Consider the following 20,737-nt stretch of genomic DNA (forward strand, 5'->3'; position numbering starts at 1 on the left):
ATGGAGCAGGCTCGACAGGCCAGATGGCCGACTTCTGCTCCTGTTGTAAGGACACCTCGCAAAATCCAAAACTGCTGGAAACACTCAGCAGGTCAGGCAGCATCTGTGAAAGAGAAATGGACCCAATATTTCAGGTCTGAGACCTTTGACCCGAAACATTAACCCTGTTTCTCTCTCTCACAGATACTGCCTCAGCTGCTGAGTGTTTCCAGCATTTTCTGTATTTATTTCAGATTTCCAGCATCTGCAGCTGTTTGATTTTTGCTTCTTACAACCAACCACTTATGCCAAGTTTTGGTCGTAGTCATAGAGTAATACAGCACAGAAACAGGCCCTTCGGCCCAACTCATCCATACTGACCAGGGTGACAATCTAAGCTAGCCCCTTCTGCCCGAGTTGGCAAGTACAGAAACTTTGTAACCAATCTGTCTTTCCTTGAACCATTCTAGAAAATTCTTTTCTGCACCCTCTTGAGCTTGCATATCCTTCCCACAACAGTCCATTTGTAAGCCTAACCCACATTTGACAGGTCAGACTGAAGACCAGCTAAGGGTGCATAGAATCACTGGCAAAGTGTTGGCTGCAGTATGGTGTGTTATACTGACCCGAGTCATAGAAGGATACAGCTCTTCGGCCCATCGAGTCCCTGCCGACCATCACCTACCCTACGCTGATCCCATTTCATTCTCCCCACATTCCCATCAACTCCCTCCAAATTCTACCCCTCACCCACACTCTAGGGGCAATTTACAATGGTCAATGAGATGTGGGAGGAAACCCACGCCGTCACAGGGAGCATGCAAACTCCACACAGGCAGCGCCAGAGGCCACGTCTCTGGAGCTGTGAGGCAGCAGCTCTACCCACTGTGCCGCCTTCCGTAGTTCAGGATCAATTGTTGGAAAGTGTTTCTGTGCAGCACAGTGTGACGTTTTTACTGTTGGAGGTGCTCTGCAATTGGAAAATGTTGCAGCAAATGCTGAAGCAGCTTCTGTTTAACGTTAGACCAGTGAAAAGACCCCTCACCTCTTGCTTTTACCCTGAATGTTACAGAGCTCACAGCAGAACAGCGAGAGTTCCAGGAGATGGCGCGGAAATTTGCCCGGGAGGAGTTGCTTCCAGCAGCCGCTGAGTATGACAGGACTGGAGAGGTCAGTGATCTGTACTGGGCACTTTCTGTGATCCTGACCTCTGTACATGCACGGCCACTCCCACACAACTCCGCACCGTCCCCCCATCCCACCCTGGACTAATGACCGGGGTGGACATTTGACCTGATGCATTGAAAGGTAAGCACAGGCCGCATCAGTGGAGAACATGGCGTGTGTGATGGGCTGAATTGGTAATTGGTTTATTGTTGTCACATGAATTGAGATACAGTGAAAAGCTTTTGTTTACCTGCCATCCAGACAGATCATTCCACACATGAGTACATCGACATAGTACGAAAGAAGAACAAGAGTGCAAAATGTAGTGTTACAGTTACAGAGAAAGTGCAGTGCAGGCGGACAATAAGGTGCAAGGGCCTAAAGAAATTTGGCATGTCCCCTTTGACCCTCACCAATTTTTATAGATGCACCATAGAAAGCATCCTATCCGGATGCTTCACAGCTTGGTACGGCAACTGCTCTTCCTGGGACCGCAAGAAACTGCAGAGAATTGTGGACATAGCTGAGCACATCATGGAAACCAGCCTCTCTTCCTTGGACTCTGTCTACACTTCTTGCTGCCTCAGTAAAGCAACCAGCATAATCAATGACCCCACCCACCCCGGACATTCCCTCTTCTCCCCCCCTCCCATCGGGCAAAAGATACAAAAGCCTGAAAGCACGTACCACCAGGCTCAAGGACAGCTTCTGTCCTGTTGTTATAAGACTATCGTCCACTAGTACGATAAGATGGACTTTTGACCTCACAATTTACCTCGTTATGACCTTGCACCTTATTGTCTGCCTGCACTGCACTTTCTCTGTAGCTGTGACACTTTACTCTGCATTCTGTATTGTTTTACTTTGTACTACCTCAATGCAGTGTCGTAATAAAATGATCTATTGTAATGAAATGAAATGATGGATGGTATTCAAGACAAGTTTTTCACTGTACTACTGACAGTCATAAACCAGTTTACCAAGGGCCATGACAATTGAGAGATCAAGAGTTCATCTTTAGCATATGAGAGGTCCATTCGGAGTCTTATAACAGCAGGATAGAAGCTGTCCTTGAGCCTGGTCATGTGTGTTCTCAAGCTTTTGTATATTTTGGCCGATGGGAGAAGAGGGAGTTCCCAGGGTGGGAGGGGTCCTTGATTATGTCGGCTGCTTTTCCGAGGCAGCAGGAAGTGTAGACGGAGTCCATGGAGGGGAGGCTGGTTTTCATGATGGACAGGGCTGTGTTCACAACTCTCTGCAAGTTCTTATCTTGGGCAGAGCAGTTGCCGTACCAAGCCGTGATATAACCGAATAGGATGCTTTCTATGGTGCATCTGTAAAAATTGGTGAGGGTCATCAGGGACATGCTGAGTTTCCTTCTGAGGATGTAGAGGTGTTGGTGCGCTTTCTTTGCTGTAGCATCCACGTGGCTGGACCAGAACAAATTGTTGGTGATATTTATACCTGGGAACTTGAATGATCTTTAGCTACACCCTCAAAAACCTGGATAATTCTATGTTGCAAAGTGAATTATTCAGGTTAAAGAATAATGAGATCCAGTGAAGATCTGTGTTGGGGGACAGTGTCACTCTGCTAACAATGCCTTTCCTTCTCTTCAGTATCCTGTTCCACTTATTAAGAGAGCGTGGGAGCTGGGACTGATGAACACACACATTCCTGAGAGTTGTGGTAAGCAGGGAGAGGATGAGGGAAACTTTTAAAAATGGGAAACTGCCGGGAATGTCGATAGAACCATTGTTTTCTGTACAAGGAGCTGTTGGGGTAATGTGTAAAGCAATGAGTCCTCGCCCCCGTCTGGCCCTCGTGTGACTCCAGGACCACCAAGGTGGTTGACTCCTGACCACCCAACAAAATGGCCCGAGAACCGTTTAGTTCAAGGCTACTCGGTGATGGATGTTAGTTTTGCTAATAACATGGGGAGTTCTAGGTCAAAAGTAAGGCTCTTAGTAGGACTCACTGAAGCTAAAGGAGAGGAGACTGATGGGGAGACTAATGGGGAGACCCGTTAGTCAAACTCCATGTATGATAACATGAGGGTCAGATTAACAAGTGAAACCAGAAGAGCTTGAGTTATCAGGACAGGTTGGATGGGCTAGGTCTTTTTTGCTTTGTGCGAAGGAGGCTGAAAGGTAACACGATTGAGGTATATAAAATTGTGAAAGGCATAGATAGACCAGTGTCTGTTTCCCATGTTAGGCGTGAAAACTAGACGGCAGAGGTTTAAGGTGAGAGGGAGGAGGTTTAAGGGGATCTGAGGGGTAACTTCTTCATACAAAGAGTAGTTATTATTTGGAACAAGCTGCCAGAGGAGGCACGCACAGTCACAACATTTAAGAGGCAGCTGGACAAGTACTTGAATGAGCAGGGCAGAGAGGGATATGGAATTAATGTAGGCAGGTGGAATTAGTGTAGATTGGCATGATGGTTAGTATAGATGCAGTGGGCCGAAGGGCTGTTTCCATTCTGTACACCTCTGACTCTGCGAGTCTAGCCCCACCAGAGTGGCGGATTATCAGGTTTTTACAGAGATAACAAATAAAAAAAACTTCATTGACTGTAAAGTATTTTTGCAATGTCCTGCAGAAATGTAACACTTGCAAAGCTGCTTCTATTGAAAAAGAATAGCCAAAGATGGCCTTATTGCGGTCGTTAAGATTATGTGAGTGTTGGTGAGAATAGATGTGGAGGTGTTTCTGATTCTGAGCCAAAGCACCAAAAGGGACCCATCAAGATCTTATCTTGAATCCAGGAAGAGTTTCTGGAGGACCTTGTAGAGAAAGTGTGGTGAGGATGTGGAACTGGGGAACATAGACAAGGAGAGAGAAGTAGAAGGATATGGGGAAGAGGAGAAGGGGAGGGGTGGGGGGAAGGCTTGGGTAGAGCAGAAACATTAACAGAAACCTGTCGGGAAAGTGGATAGAAAATCTGGAGCACTGTTCCCAAAACTCTGAGGCCAAGAATTCATTCAATGCCGAAATTAATGTAAAACTAGAAAATGTTGGAAATACTCAACAGGTCAGGTGGCATCTGTGGGAAGAGAAACAACTGACATTTTATGTCAGAGACCCTTCATCAGAATTGAAGGAGATTTAAAAAAACATTAAGCTGCAGGGAGGGTGAGGAGGGGGGTGTCTCTGATGGGGTAAAACCGGGGTGACCATGGGGTAAAGCTATAAACACAGTTATCTGGTTTTTTATCTCCTTCCCAGTTCTGACAAAGGATCTTTGACCTGAAACACTGATCCTTTCTCTTCCCACAGATGCTGCCTGACCTGCTGAGTGTTTCCTGCATTTTCTATTTTTATTTTAGATTTCCAACATCTGCAGTTTTTTTGACTTTCACCCAAAACTGTGATAGTTTTTCAATAAAACAGAAAATACTCAGCAGGTCAGGCAGCATCCGTGGGGATGGAGACTGTTATTGCTTCAGCTCAGTGATGCCATATATGCTGCCTGACCTGACGAGTGTTTGTAACGTTTTCCCTTTTATTGCAGTATCACTTTAAACTCGGGGCGCCATTTCCCATCATCCCTTTAAACTCACTGGGATCCTTGAAAATTGATCCTAGTGTAAAATCTGGGAAAAAGTGAATCAAAAGCATGTTGTGGATATTAATGAGAGTTAACATCCAATAATCCAGAAAATCTGCAAGTCTAGCCCTACCAAAGTCCAAATAGCACCACCAAAGTCCAGAGAGTGGCGGATTATCAGGTTTTTACAGCTAACAATTTTTTAAAAAAAAGCTTCATTGACTGTAAAGTACTTTTGCAATGTCCTGCAGAACTGTAACACTTGCTTTTAGCCCATAACATTTTCAGCAGCTCCTGTTGAATCTGCTCTCATTGACTGCGTTTCCATCCCCTCCCCTTGTTTTTGTTTTGTCTCCCAGGTGGATTGGGACTGGGTATTTTCGATTCCTGTCTCATAACTGAAGAATTAGCTTATGGCTGCACTGGTATTCAAACTGCAATAGAAGCCAACTCACTGGGGGTAGGTTTGGAAGGTTCTTTGACTTTCTTCCTTCCAGTGAGTAGTGTTGTCACTGTAGCTAACAGATTGGAGGTGGGACAGACTTGTGCCTTAAATTTGCCCATATCTAGTCACTGAATGCCTTGGCTATTTCTGATGCAGATATTTACAGTTGATGTTAAATATAGTTACGGTTAAATATGGTTCATGTGCATAAAATTAGTAAATTGGTTTATTATTGTCACATGTACCATGGTACGGTGAAAAGCTTTGTTTTGCATCCCATCCACACAGATCATTTCATTGCGCAGTACACTGAGGTAGTACAAGGTAAAACAATAACAGAATGCAGAATATTGTGTTACAGTTACAGGGAAAGTGCAGGGCAGGCAGACAATAAGGTGCAAGGCCATAAGGAGGTAGATTGTGAGGTCAATAGTCCATCTTATAAGATTTCTTTATTACTCACATGTACATCGAAACACACCGTGAAATGCATCTTTTGCGAAGTGTTCTTGGGGCAGCCTGCAAGTGTCGCCACACTTCCAATGCCAACATAGCATGGCCACAACTTCCTAACCCGTACGTCTTTAGAATGTGGGAAGAAACCGGAGCATCCATAGGAAACCCATGCAGACACGGGGAGAACGTACAAACTCCTTACAGACAGCGGCCGGAATTGAACCCGGGTCGCTTGCGCTGTAAAGTGTTACGCTAACCACTACACTAGGGGACTGTTCAATAGTCTTAGAACAGCAGGATAGAAGCTGTCCTTGAGCCTGGTGGTATGTGCTTACAATAAGGTGCAAGGCCATGACAAAGTAGATTGTGGGGTTGGTGTTTGACAGGATAGATCCCCCATCTATTCCACTAGCCAGTTATCACCTGTTCCCTTATTTTTGTTAAATAGAGTCATAGAAAGACACAGCAGAGCACTTCGGCCCAACTTCGGCCCAACTTATCCATACCGACCAAGATGCCCATCTAAGCTGGTCTCATTTGCCTGTGTTTGACCTATATCCTTCTAAACCTTTCCTATCCATGTACCTGTCGAGTGTCTGTTAAATGTTAATGTACCTGCCTCAATCACTTTCTCTGGCAGCTCATTCCATATACTCACCACCTCAGGTCCCTTTTTAAATCTTTCTCCTCTCACCTTAAACCTAGTTTTTTGTTCCCTTTCCCTGTGCATTCACCCTGTATGTCCCTCATGATTTTCTACACCTCTATAAGGTTGCCCCTCGGTCTTCTACGCTCCAAGGAATAAAGTCCCAGCCTGCCCAACCTCTCCCTATAAACTCAGGCCCTTGAGTCCTAGCAACAGTAATGTTCTGGGGATCTGAGGAGGATTTCTTTTCACCAGAGGGAGGTTGGAACGTGGAACACACTGCCTGAGGGGATGGGTGAGGCAGAGACTCCCATGACGTTTAACAAGTCCCTGGACCAACACTTGAATCACCAAGGCAGAGAAAGGTATTGATGAAGTGCTGATAAATGGGATTTGTGTAGATGGGTACGTGATGGTTGGCATGGACATGGTGGGCCAAAGGGCCTGTTTCTGTGCTGTGTGACTCTATTCTCAGTTCTCCCTTCTACCAACATAGGCCCCCAAACAGTGTCTCACAGATCAGGTCATATTCCTGTCCTTGACAAATGCACATTCTGTTTTCACTAATTTATTCATTAGCTTCTGGTGTCACAGCAAGCATTAATTGCCCTTGAGAACAAGGTTGCTTATGATGATGAAAATGGGCCATATCAATTGGAATGAAAACCCACCAGTTTCTCTTGCCTCCATTGGTGATCCACATCTTCTGCCCGCTAATACATTTGTTGCCTTGATTCCAGTCGCATCAGTTCTTCTGGTGAAGGTCTTGCTTCGGTGCTCTTGGGGATGGAGTTCCATGGTTAAGATCCAGTGATACATTTCTGAGTTGGAATGACGTGTGCTGCTCGGAGGGGAGCCTGCAGACGTGGTGTCCCATGCACCAGCTGCCCTTGTCCTTCTTGAAGGTAGAGGTCATGGTGTGAGAAGTGTGAGGCTTGCCTTTGAGGAGGACGTCCATACTATTGCTTCTTTCAGCACTAGGATAACCACCGGCGGTCTGGTCTCTTGTTTCATTCCCCGTTTTCTTACCAAAATTTGGTTGTCTTAAAGTTGTACAGCACAGAAGCAGGCCCTTTGTGCACCATATCCATGTTGATCAAGCACCCATCTGCACTAATTCCATTTGCCAGTTGATCTGTAGTCTTCTATGCTATGGCATTTCATGTGCTCATCTAGATACTTCAAGTTTATTGTCATGGGCATGCATACAGTGTGTAAATGCTGTGAAAAGTAGCTTTTTGCAGCAGCAGCACAGTACATTACAAACGTAAGTTAACATAAACTTAAATTACCCTAAATTATACATAACCTTCACAACAAAATAAACATAATAACACTAGTGCAAGTTGTGAGAGAGAAATAAATCTAGTCTGAGATAGTATTAGGGTTTTTCAGGTCGGTTCAAGAACCTGAGGGCTGTGGGGAAGAAGCTGTTATTGAACCTTGAGGTGTGGGTCTTCAGGCTCCTGTACCTCCTGCCTGATGGCAGCATCGAGAAGAGGACCGGATGGTGGGGGTCCCTGATGATGGATGTTGTCTTCCTTGAGACATTGCCTCTTGTAGGTGTCCTTGATGATGGGGAGAGCTGTACCTGTGATGGAACTGGCTGTGTCCACTGTTCTCTGTAGCCTAGAGAAACAAAGGACTGCAGGTGCTGGAATCTAGATGAAAAACACGATGATGCTGGAGGAACTCAGCAGGCCAGGCAGCATCCGTGGAGAAAAGCAGGCGGTCAACGTTTCGGGTCAGGAGCCTTCTTCAGGACTGAAGACAGGAAAAGGGGAAGCCCGATATATAGGAGGGAAAAGCAGAGCAGTGATAGGTGGACAGAAGAGGGGAGGCGGGGTGGGCACAGGGTGGTGATAGGTAGATGCAGGTAAGAGACAGTGATAGGCAGGTGCGGGGGAGGAGGGGAGAGCAGATCCACTGGGGAGTGGGTCAAAGGTAAGGCTGAAAAAACAGGGTAGAAAAGAAAAAGATGGGCTATGAAAGGGAAGAAAAGAAAAGATGAGGCATGTTTGGTCGGGGGGGGGGGTGGGGTTGAGGGGATTACATAAAGTGGGAGAATTCAATGCCATTAGGCTGCAAGGTTCCAAGATGGAAAATGAGGTGCTGTTCCTCCAGTTTGCGCTTGGAATTCTGGCAGTGGAGGAGGCCGAGGACTGACGTGTCTGTGATGGAGTGGGAGGGGGAGGTGAAGTGACCGGCAACTTGAGTTCCTATGCATTGGAGTTTCCATACCAGGCTGTGATGCAACCAGTCAGAATGCTCTCCACTGCACGTCTGTGGAAGTTTATCAGAGTCTTCAGTGGCATGCTAAATCTCCTTGAACTTCTAAGAAAGTAGAGATGTTGATGTGCCTTCTTCATGATCGCATCTGTGTGCTGGACCCAGGATAAATCCTCTGAGATGTTGACACCCAGGAGCTTGAAGCTGTTCACCCTTAGCACTGCAAACCCTTCAATGAGTACTGGTGCATGTTCACCTGACTTCAGCTTCCTAAAGTCCACAGTCAGTTCCTTATTGGATGTTGTGAGGGTCTCTGTTTCCACTACCCCCTCAGGTAGTGCATTCCAATCTCACCATTCCCTGCATGAAAACATTTTTCCTCATATCCCTGCCTTCTGGTCATCGAGAACTCTGCTATGGGGAAAGGGCTTCACTATCCACCCTATCTGTTTTTCAGTCTCAATCAGTTTGCCCCTCAGCCCTCTCTACGCCAAGGATGCTCAGTACAACTGTATTGTCTCTGGACCTCTTTCCCATCAGCACAGCTTGGCCTTGAACTCTCTACCAGTGAAATGGGGCAACACAGTGGTGCAATGGCTAGAGCCATTGCCTCACAGCTCCAGAGACCCGAGTTTAATCCCGACCTCCGATGCTGTCTGTGGGGAGTTTGCACGTTCTCCCTGTGACCACTTTGGTTTCCCCCGAGTGCTCTGGTTTGCCCCCCACATCCAAAGATGTGCGTTCTGTTGGTTAACTTCCTAACCGCACGTTGTTGGGCTGCTGGAGGTTGTCCCTTAGTGTTTATTATTAGCAAGTAAATTGATGGGCCTGTGTGAGGGAGAATAAGTTGCAGAGGTACAGGGAATTAAGGAAAAAGGGGAATGGACCAATGGGGTTGCTCCCCTGGAAACAAGCATGGAATTAATGGGCTGAATGGCCTTCTGTGTAAGTAAGTAATAAAGTTCAGTGATCACTATCTGTGCTTTCAGGGGATTATTGTTAGGGACCATCATTATTAGATTATGATAAATCATTGGGGGACTCTGGAGAAACTGTCTTCCTGTAACCTGAAGCCTCTTTCCTTTTAAGCAAATGCCGGTCATCCTGGCGGGGAACGAGCAGCAGAAGAAGAAGTACCTGGGCCGGATGACCGAAGCTCCGCTGATGTGTGTGAGTTCAGATAATTGTTTGTCAGATCCTTTGCTGCAAGGAAGCGAGCATGCACACCCCTCACTAACTGAGCTCTTCTGTCTGCTCAGGCCTATTGTGTGACGGAGCCAGGTGCCGGCTCCGATGTGGCTGGAATCAAGACCAGAGCCGAGAAGAAAGGCAACGAGTATGTTATCAATGGGCAGAAGATGTGGATCACCAACGGAGGCAAGGCTAACTGGTAGGTCTCCATCCAACTGATAGAAACATGGAAAACCTACAGCACAATTCAGGCCCTTCAGCCCACAAAGCTGTGCCGAACGTGTCCCTACCTTAGAAATTACTAGGCTTACCCATAGCCCTCTATTTTTCTAAGCTCCATGTACCTATCCAAAAGTCTCTTAAAAGACCCTATCGTATCCGCCTCCACCACCGTTTCCAGCAGCCCATTCCACGCACTCACCACTCTCTGAGTAAAAAAAACAACTAACCCTTGACATCTCCTCTGTACCTACTCCCCAGCACCTTAAACCTGTGTCCTCTTGTGGCAACCATTTCAGCCCTGGGGAAAAAAAGCCTCTATCTACCCGATCAATACCTCTCATCATCTTATACACCTCTATCACGTCACCCCTCATCCTCCGTCGCTCCAAGGAGAAAAGGCCGACTTCCCTCAACCTGCTTTCATGCATGCTCCCCAATCCTTGTAAATCTCCTCTGCACCCTCTCTATGGCTTCCACATCCTTCTTGTGGTGATGCAGCCGAACCATGGCAACTTCCATCGCTAACACTGTAAGCAAAAAATCCAGGCAACAGTTTGATGCAGAATGATTCAATTTAATTAAATTTGTACTCCTAGAACTGTACACTGTACAAGGAAGCCATTGGCCCACCATCCCTGTGCCAGCTCTGGCAGAACTCGTCCATTCATTCCTGCTCTTCCTGTCCTTTACCCAGTATTTATAACTTTTACCTTTTAAAGTATTTATCCACCTCTCTTTTGAAAACTGCAATTGACTTGGGCTTTCACAGTGATTTTTGATTTACAAATCTTCAGAATTCCCTGCCCCGTAGGATTTTGGATCCTATGTCAGACAGGAATGTGAACTTGGGAACATGATGACGGTGACGTTGAATGGCAGAGCAGCCCCAAAGGGCTCAGCAGCTTAGTTCAGCTCTGATGCATTTGTCTAATAAAGTGAAGGATGTTCCAGAGAATTGCTTCACTGCAAAACAACCACAGTAATTTGATAGCCCCCATGCCACTCCTGAAATGCTATTGAATGTGTCACTAAGGCATTCTATCTGTCTCTTGCTAGCTGTTGCTTGCACACTCCCCCAGCGTGCCGTCTCGCTCTCGCTGTCTCTGCCTAACTCAAACCCAGTTGTTTTACAGATGTTCTCACATAAAGCTGCCACTCAGCCAGGCCTGGCCATCCTGCAACTCCCGTCCCAAACCAATGCAGTTAAATCTTAATTGACCTCTGAATTGGCCAGACAAGTCCTTCTAGTTCATCAAAACTGAAGAATAAAACCAGGAAATGCCTGGCTGACTGTAAACTACAAGCAGACTAATGCACAAGAAAGGAGCACGCAGTGCACTTGTCCCCACACCACTCCCAATGCCTTCAGCTGTGGCCCAACTGATGCTTTATACCTGTCTAGTATGGCCTCTCTGCTCCTACCTTGTGACTTAGTTGATAAAGACAAGCATCTCCTGGACATCTGTCACCTTGTACACTGTTCTGCTTCCTGTGGGCTCTGCGGACTCTAATCCCTCTGTTCCTCTGCACTGTTTTCCTCCAGTTATCCTCTGTTCCTTGCCTTGTTTGCTCTCCCCGAGTGCATGACATCACACTTCTCCAGACTAATTCCATTTGCCACATTTCCATGTGTCCAACTAACCAGCCCATTGATATGTTTTTTTTTACCCACAGTTCCTCACCACGTAAGAGGCCATTTGGCCCACCAAGTCTGTGCCAGCTCATGAAGCAATCCCATTCCCTCACTATAATTTTCCTTGTGGTTTCCCACATTCCATCAACTCCCCCTAGATTCTACCCTTCACAGGGAGAAACGTGCAAACTCTGCACAGACAGTGCATGGAAGCTGGGATCGAACCCAGGCCTCGGGAGCTGTGAGGTAGCAGCTCTACCAGATGCACCACTGTGCCAGCCTCCTGTATCCTAGGACTTTCTTCTTCACCATCAACCACACTGCCAGTTTTGCTGTTGTCTCCATAATACTTAAACAAGTCCGCACATTTAATGCTAGGCTAACTGACCGTAACTATTCAGTCTTATCTCTGTCTCTTCGTTTTTTTAAAAGCCATCATTAATGGCAGTCCAGCAACACCAAGTCCATGTTGGACAGGACTGGGAAATAATGATCAGAGCCTGCATTTCAGGAATCTGCGATGCATTTTATTATCCAGGATTGATATTTGACACACATTTAAGTTTCTAGTAACTCCTCTCTGTTTGAGGTAGTATGGGATTTAAATTCAGTGACTAATTGGGGGAAAAAATTAGTTATTGTAATTGAAAATCAAAATAAGCGCAGATGTGAGAAATCTGAAATAAAACAGAAGATGTTGGAAACACTCAGCCAGTCAGGCAGCATCTGTGGAGAGAGAATATTTCAGTTCCAAGGACTTTCGTAAGAACTGTTCCCAGTTTGTCATCTCTACTCTAGATATGATAAGGTACCTTTATTAGTCACATGTACATCGAAACACACAGTGAAATACATCTTTTTGCGTAGAGTGTCCCGGGGGCAGCCCGCAAGTGTCGCCATGCTTCCGTCGCCAACATAGCATGCCCACAACTTCCTAACCCATACATCTTTGGAATGTGGGAGGAAACCGGAGCACCCAGAGGAAACCCAAGGATAACCCCAACTTCTCCTGAATCCCCACTGGACCAGACCACACCTCTCTCCAAGACACTTCCAAAGTGGGGATCCAGAAAGAATATTTCCATGAGACAGCTGTGACTGTGAAGTAGGGTGTCCCAGTGAGATGGAGGGGGTTCAGTGACTGGGGTGCAGTCTGTCACTCTTGAGTCAGTTGGGGTGCTGTAGTGAAGGGCATTCATAAAATGAGGAAAATATCTCTAAGAACTGAAGCAAAATGATGAGTTGGATATGGATGATTCAGGACAGCAAGTTCAACATGAAAAAGCAACAAGATGCTGGAGGAACTCAGCAGGCCAGGCAGCATCTGTGGAGAAAAGCAGGCAGTCAATGTTTCGGGTCAGGACCCTTCTTCGGGACTGAAGATAGGAAAAGGGGAAGCCCAATATATAGGAGGGAAAAGCAGAGCAGTGATAGGTGGACAGAAGAGGGGAGGCGGGATGGGGACAGGGTGGTGATAGGTAGATGCAGGTAAGAGACAGTGATGGGCAGGTGTGGGGGAGGAGGGGAGAGCAGACCCACCGGGGGATGGGTCAAAGTTAGAGAGGCAGGCGGCACGGGGGCAGAGGAGCAGAGGAAAAGGAGAGTGAGAAAAAGAGAGGCTAGGAAAGGGAAGGAGAGAAGAGGCAAGATGGGGGGAGCAGTGTTGGTTTACTTGAAGTGGGGGAATTCGATGTTCATTCATTAGGCTGTAAGGTCCCAAGACGGAAAGTGAGGAGCTGTTCCTCCAGTTTGTGTTTGGACTTCTCCTGGCAGCGGAGGAGGCCGAGGACTGACATATCAGTGATGGGGTGGGAGGGGAGTTGAAGTCACAGGCAACGGAGACATAACTGACTGACGTGGCCGTCCCCCCCACCCCATCACTGATATGTCAGTCCTCGGCCTCCTCCGCTGCTGAGAGAAGTCCAAACACAAACTGGAGGAACAGCACCTCATTTTCCGTCTTGGGACGCCTAATGGATGAACATTGAATTCTCCCACACCCTTTCCCCACCCCCCCCCACCCCTACTTTGCCTCTTTTCTTCCCTTTCCTAGCCTCTCTTTTTTCTCCTCACTTTTTTCTCTCTCTCCTTTTCCTCTGCTCCTCTTCCCCCCCCATGCCGCCTGCCTCCATACCCTTGACCCATCCCCCGGTGGATCTGCTCTCCCCTCCTCCCCCGCACCTGCCTATCACTATCTCTTACCTGCATCTACCTATCACCACCCTGTGCCCACCCCGCCTCCCTTCTTCTGTCCACCTGTCACTGCTCCGCTTTTCCCTCCTATATATTGGGCTTCCCCTGTTCCTATCTTCAGTCCTGAAGAAGGGTCCTGACCCAAAATGTTGACCGCCTGCTTTTCTCCACGGATGCTGCCTGGCCTGCTGAGTTCCTCCAGCATCTTGTTTTTTCATCTAGATTCCAGCATCTCTTGTTTTTCTACAGTAAGTTCAACATTTGTTTCCAAGGTACTTCCTCCTGGCTCGCACAAATCCTGATCCCAAAGCGTCTGCGGGCAAGGCCTTCACTGGATTTATCGTGGATGCCGATTCCCCTGGAATCCAAGTTGGAAGAAAGGTATTATTCTGTACGGAGAAGAGCTCAAATTATTTGTTAACTCTTGGCTCTCTCCAATTCTGAGCTTGTGACCACCCACAGTTTTAATCACTTCAACGATGATGACCATGCCTTTGGCTCCCAAGCTCTGGAATCCCTCCCTGCACCTCTCTGCCTGTGTCCCCCTTTCATGTTCACCTCCGTTCTATGCCCCTTAGTTCTCTACTCCTCTGCGAATGAGAACAGTTTCTATCTCCTCTGTCCACACCCCTTCATGATTTTAAATCCCTCCATCAGATCCCCTCACAACCTCCTCTATTCCATGGAGAACAACCCCAGCTTCCCCAGTCTGTTCGTAGAACCAAAGTTCGTCATCACTGGAATTGTTTCCTCTCCAAAGCTTTCATATCTTTCCTGAAATGTGCTCTGAGAACAGGACACGTTCTTTCATTTGTGGCCGGACCAGTGTTTAATAAAGCTGGTTGGTAATAATCTTGCTCTTGTAATCTATCCCTGTAGTTATAAAACCCGGGATCAATGTGACTAGTGCAATATGTGCTTGGGCTTCAGGTATTCATCATGTACGTAAATGATTTGAATGAGGAAACAGAATGTAATAGATTGAAGTTTGTGGACAACTCTAAAGTGACCTCTGAGGAGGATGCAAGGAGGCTTCAAGGTGACTTGGATTGAGCAAGTCAGCAAAAACTTGGCAGATGCAGGAAAATGGATAAATGTGAGCAATACAGCACGGATACAGGCCCTTCGGCCCAACCAGTCCATGCCAACAACAGTGCCCACCCAGCGAATCCCATTTCCTGCGTTCGGCCCATATCCCACAAAGCCCCGCCCCTCCATGTACCTATCCAAGTGCTTCTTAAATGATACTGTTGTACCTGCCTCACCCACTTCCTCTGGCAGCTCGTTCCACACACTCACCACCCTCTGTGTGAAAAAGTTGCCCCTCAGGTCCCTTTTAAATCTTTCCTCTCTCACCCTAAATCTATCCCCCCCTTAGTTTTGGAACCCCCTACCCTGGGGAAAAAAGACTTACCGTCCACCTTGTCTATGCCCCTCATGATTTTATAAACTTCTTTAAGATCACCCCTCATTCTCCTATGCTCCAAGGAATAAAGACCTAGCCTGGCCAACCTCTCCCTGTAACTCAGGCCCTCCAGTCCTGGCAACATCTTCATAAATCTTTTATCTACCTCAGTAGGATAAACAGAAGGACGGTGGATTATTTAAACTGTGTTAGATTGGGAAGTGTTGGTGTACAGACAGACTGGGGCATCCTTGTACATCTGTCACTGAAAGTAAACCATGGAACTGAAGCAGGAAGGGAAGAAGCCGGGTGGTACACTGGCCTTCAAAGCAAGAGGATTTGAGCGCAGGTGTGTTACACAGGACATGCGATGGTGAGACCACACCTGGAGTACTGTGTGTGCTTTTGATTGCCTTGCCTAAGGACATACTTGCTATAGAGAGAGTGCTCAAAGATTCACTAGACTGCTTCCTAAGACGAGAGATTGGATTAACTATTTCACTACTTTTGTATTCACTGTAGGTTACAAAAGTGAGAGGGGATCTAATTGAAACTTTAAAGATTCTGATGGGGCGCAACAGACCGAACGTGGGGAGGATGGGGCTATGACCTTCAGCATGGAGATGAGGGTTTTTTCACTCAGGGTGGTGAACCTGTGGAATTCCCCACCACAGAGGGTAGAGAAAGGATAGCCAGTCCCTCACACTTGCGGTCCTGATGCGGGGTTTCAACCTGAGATATCGACCATCCCTTTCCTCCCACAGATGCTGCTCGACCCACTGAGCTCCTCCAGCAGTTTTTGCTCCAGATTCCAGCATCTGCAGTCTCTTGTGTCCCCAGATCTCTCTGTTGTTTTACCCCTTCTAGAGATGTGACCTCTGGTCTACATTGTAATCGTAAGAGCACTTTGTGTCCCAAAGTATAAACCCCATTCCTCTCCGAATCCCATTATCCTGGCAAAAGCTTTTCCTGTCTGTGCCTTGTGACTAATGTCAATGTAAAGAACGCTGGTAATCAGGCATCCGATTGTTGGGATATCCTGACAGTTCAGCATTGGCTTGCTCATCAGTTGGGAATGTGGCTAAGGCAAGGGTCGTACTCTGAGCCGGTGTGCAGCTGGAGTCTAAAACACCAAGGATCAGGAACATTGGTAAATTTGTAACTGGAGCCAGTGTCTGGAGTTTCCCATGCTGCCTGTAAACTCACTGGGTTCACAGGAAAGGTTATTATTGCACAGTGTAACACGTAAAGGTGAAATGTGTGTTTAGGTATGACAATAGTCCAGAAAATCTTCCAGTCAGCACTGCCACTGTCTGAATAGTGGGACTTGCATCTTTCTCTGATAGGCTAATGATCATAGAATCATACAGTACGGAAACAGGCCCTTTGGCCTAACTTGTCCATGCCGACCAAGATTCCCATCCAAGCTAGTCCCATTTGCCCACGTTTGGCACATATCCATCTAAAGCTTTCCTATCCATGTACCTGTCCAAGTGTATTTTAAATGTTGTAATGTACCTGCCTCAACCACCTTCTCTGGCAGCTCGTTCCATATGTGCACCACCCTCTGTATGAAGAAGTTGCCCCCGAGGTCCCTTTTAAATCTTTCCCCTCTCACCCTATGCCCTCTAGTTTTCGATTCCCTTTCCCTGGGACAAAGACTGAGTGCAGTCACCCTATCTACACCCCTCGTGATTTTATACACCTCTATAAGATCACCTCTCAGTCTCCTATGCTCTAAGGACTAAAGTCCTAGCCTGCCCAACCTCTCCCTATAACTCAGTGCCTCAAGTTAAGATCTCTTTATTAGTCACGTACATCGAAACACACAGTGAAATACATCTTTTGTGTAGTTCTGGCAACATTCTCATAAAGGAGACACAAGAGACTGCAGATGCTGGAAGAACTCAGCGGGTCGAACAGCATCTGTGGGAGGATAGAATTCCTTTCCTTCCACAGGTGGTGCTTGACCTGCTGAGTTCTTCCAACATTCTCATAAATCTCTGCACTCTTTCCAGCTTAATTGTCTTTCCTATAACAGGGTGACCAGAACTGTCCACAATATTTCAGGTGCGGCCTCACCAACGTCTTGTACAACTGCAGCATAATGTCCCAACTCCTATATTCAGTGCCATGATTGATGAAGGCCAGTGTGCCAAACACCTCCTTTACCAGCCTGTCTACCCGTGACACCACTTTCGGAGAACCATGTACTTGTACTCCTCGGTCCTTTTGTTCTATAATATTCTCCAAGGCCAGACTGTTCACTGTGAAAGGCCTACCCTGGTGTGACTTCATGAAATGGACCAAAATCAAAAAATGTGCGTTTAAAATACCTTTCTTCTTATCAAGAAGGCAGCAGTGGGAAACGCTTCAGAAATTTACCTCAGACCAACTTGTGACTGGAGTGTGATATGGCATTGTGACAGGCATTGGCTTAAAATGCAATGTTTAATATTGGCACCATTGAGATGCATTTCAACAGCATCTTTACTGAGCTCAGGATGCCCAAAACATGACAGCCAATGGAATATTTTTTAAAATGTAGATTGTATCAGAATGTTGGGAAACGCAGCTAATTCGCTAATCGATCTACAAATCTTATAATAACCAGATCTTTTTGTCAAATGATGTTAACATTGGGTCATATACAAAACAGAAACAGGCCCTTCGGCCCACCATGTCTATGCCAACCTTTTTGCCCATCTACACTAATCCTTCTTGCCTATTTAAATGTCTATCTGTCTCTTAAACACAGTGTCTGTATCTGATTCCGCCACCTCCTCTGGCAGCGAGTTCCAGATATCACCCGCTCTGTGTGTTTAAAAAAAAACTTGCCCTCAGATCCCCTTTAAAACTCCTTCCTCTCACCTTAACCCTATGCCCTCTTGTTTTTGATACCCCTCCCATGGGGAAAAAGATTGACTGTTGACCCTATCAATGTCTCTCATAATCTTATATACTTCTATTGTCTCCCCTCAGCCTCCTCCCTTCATTCGGGGGAAACAAGCCCGGCCTCTTCAATCTCTCCCCGTGACTGCTGTCCTCCAATCCAGGCAACATCCTGGTGAATCTCCACTGCACTCTCTCCAGTGCAACCACATGCTGACCGGGATGTATACTGTTCATCCTCAGAACATTGCCGGGGCCTTTCCCATTGCCCAGAGTGTTCTCTCAGTGGCACACTGAAGTAGTAGCCTACATTTTTCCCTTCTTTCTTAGGGATAGGACATGAAGGTACAACCTTCTGACTCGGAGACAAGAGTGGTACCAACCAAATCAGACCAACCAGTGGCGTTAATGTCTGTAGCGACGTATGACTGTAAAGTGTAGTGGCATGAGTTCTGTTCTTCATAGCTTCTGATGTACATGTTCTTGCACTAGGAGCTCAATATGGGTCAGCGATGCTCAGATACCAGGGGTATTGTATTTGAAGATGTCCGAGTGCCCTTGGAGAACGTCCTCATTGGAGAGGGAGCTGGGTTTAAAATTGCCATGGGAGCTTTTGATAAAACCAGACCACCGGTGAGTGACCTTAAGTTCTAGTTCAACACTATAGCTATAACCAGAGATCTCACTGCTTCAACTCAGTGGGAATATCAACTAATTTTGAAGAAGAGAATTATATGTGAGTTAACACAATTCTGAATTAGGAGTGGGAGTAGGACGTTGAGCCCCTTGAACCTACTTCACTAATTAATAAGATCATGGCTGACCTTACTGTAATTTCAACTCTGCACTCCTGCCTACCCCAGTCACCTTTTACCCCTTGGCTTACGGAGAACCTGTTTCCCTCTGCCTTAAATATTTCAAAAACTCTAAATTGTATAATGACACAGAAGAGGTGGCAGTGTGGTGCAGGGGGTACATCCTCTGCCTCACAGCTCCAGAGACCCAGATTTGATCCCAAGTTTGCATGTTCTCCCTGTGACCCCGTGGGTTTCCCCTGGATGTTCCAGTTTCCTGCCACACCAGGTAAATCCCTGGATTGGAAGCAGAATAGATTAGTGGGGCGAAATTCCTGTAATCGTGCATGCTCTGTTCTGTCAATGATGCAGCATTCCATCAGGACTGCCCTGTTCAATGGATCACTCCCTCCCCTACTCGCCCCCTCCCTCCCACCATCTTTCTCCCCCCACCAATCTGGCACAGCTGCCCACTCTGTGTGCTTCACTTTCAGACCAGTTTATTGTCCTATACGCCAGGGTGCAACGAAATTCCTTGCTTGTGTGAAGCTCAGTGTACGCGGTAACAATAAATACAGCGACGGACGCAAAACAACAGAATGGGGCAAAGATTGCAGTGGAATCTGAGGTAGTGCAAAAAGAAATGAAGTGACAATAACAGAAGAGGTAGAATTAAGAATCCGAGACCGTGGCAGCACCAGCGGGAAGGGGCTGTGACTGCTTCAGGAGTCAGGGAGTGGCCAGGGTGGCAGATACATTTGAGCGTGCTCCTATCTAATTGCAGGTTGCTGCTGGAGCTGTGGGTTTAGGCCAGAGAGCTGTGGATGAAGCCACCAAGTATGCTCTGGAAAGGAGAACTTTTGGAAGGTTGCTGGTAGAGGTAAGGGCAGGCACCGTGTCAATCGCTTCAGTGTTAATCTCCCACCCTGTTCTCTGCCTCCCTTCTCTTTCCCATCCCATTTCTTCTGTGTTCACCTTCCTCTGCCGGCTCCCCATCCAGCAACATCTCAGACAGAAAACTGGAAAATATTATCATTGCAGTGTGGAACAAGGCCATTCTGCCCCTCAAATTCACATTGCTGCTGTTGTCCAGTCTGTCCTATTGTCCAGGGCACTGCATTCATTCTCTCGTATCCCGATTCTCATCCTCTGTGGTTTCACCTGTTCTCTCTGACCCCATCTGGCCCCTACACCCCTCCCCGTCTCTGTAACCCCCTTCGACCCCTACACCCCTCCCTGTGTCTGTAACCCCCTCCGGCCCCTACACTTCTCCCTGTCTCTGTAACCCCCTCTGGCCCCTACACCCCTCTGAGATCTCTGTGCTCCAGTTCAAGCCTCTTGATTTTAATTACACTCCCACGGGCAGCCGTGCCTTCAGCTGCCTGAGACCCAAACTCTGGAATTCCCTCCTCAATACCCGCTGCATCTTTCTCCTTGTCTAAAACCAACCTCTTCTGTCCGTTTCCTGTAGCTCAATGCCTGATTTTGTCTCGTTATTGCCCCTGTGAAGTTTTTACTTCCATTAAAAGTGCTACAAAGATCCACGTGGTTGTGTGTTTCAGCCACCAGTAATGGGGCAGGTGGGAGGGACATTAGTCAGCTGGACAAGCTGGGAAAGTCAGCGTTCTCATCCTCAGAAATGTGAAGGACAGATTTAATACTGGGGTTTAAAAGTGAAAATGAGGAGAAACTCTCGATAACCAAAGAACTTGCACGTTCTCCCTGTGACCGCGTGGGTTTCCCCTGGGTGCTCCGGTTTCCTCCCACATCCCAGAGACGTGCGGGTCAGGGGGTTAATTGGCTGCTGTAAGTTGCCCCCAGTGTGTGGGTGAGGGGTAGAATCTGGGGGGAGTTGGTGGGAAAATGGGGAGAATAAAATGGGATCAGTGTAGGGTTGGTGTAACTGGGTGGGTGATGGTCGGCATGGACTCAG

At 47.0% G+C, this 20,737-nt stretch overlaps 1 protein-coding gene across 2 annotated transcripts in view; it reads left to right on the forward strand.

Moving 5' to 3' along the window:
- acadm (acyl-CoA dehydrogenase medium chain) overlaps window positions 1–20,737 on the forward strand; it is a 45,751-nt gene that overhangs the window by 17,601 nt on the left and 7,413 nt on the right. For both annotated transcript variants that reach the window (XM_052011901.1, XM_052011900.1), the window contains exons 3-10: window positions 1,052–1,149; window positions 2,766–2,835; window positions 5,058–5,158; window positions 9,564–9,644; window positions 9,734–9,864; window positions 13,986–14,094; window positions 18,503–18,643; window positions 19,589–19,684. In XM_052011901.1, coding sequence (XP_051867861.1) covers window positions 1,052–1,149; window positions 2,766–2,835; window positions 5,058–5,158; window positions 9,564–9,644; window positions 9,734–9,864; window positions 13,986–14,094; window positions 18,503–18,643; window positions 19,589–19,684 — 827 coding nt within the window. The remainder of the gene's footprint in view (window positions 1–1,051; window positions 1,150–2,765; window positions 2,836–5,057; window positions 5,159–9,563; window positions 9,645–9,733; window positions 9,865–13,985; window positions 14,095–18,502; window positions 18,644–19,588; window positions 19,685–20,737) is intronic.

Source organism: Pristis pectinata, chromosome 3, assembly GCF_009764475.1.
Source record: "Pristis pectinata isolate sPriPec2 chromosome 3, sPriPec2.1.pri, whole genome shotgun sequence".
NCBI lineage: Eukaryota > Metazoa > Chordata > Chondrichthyes > Rhinopristiformes > Pristidae > Pristis > Pristis pectinata.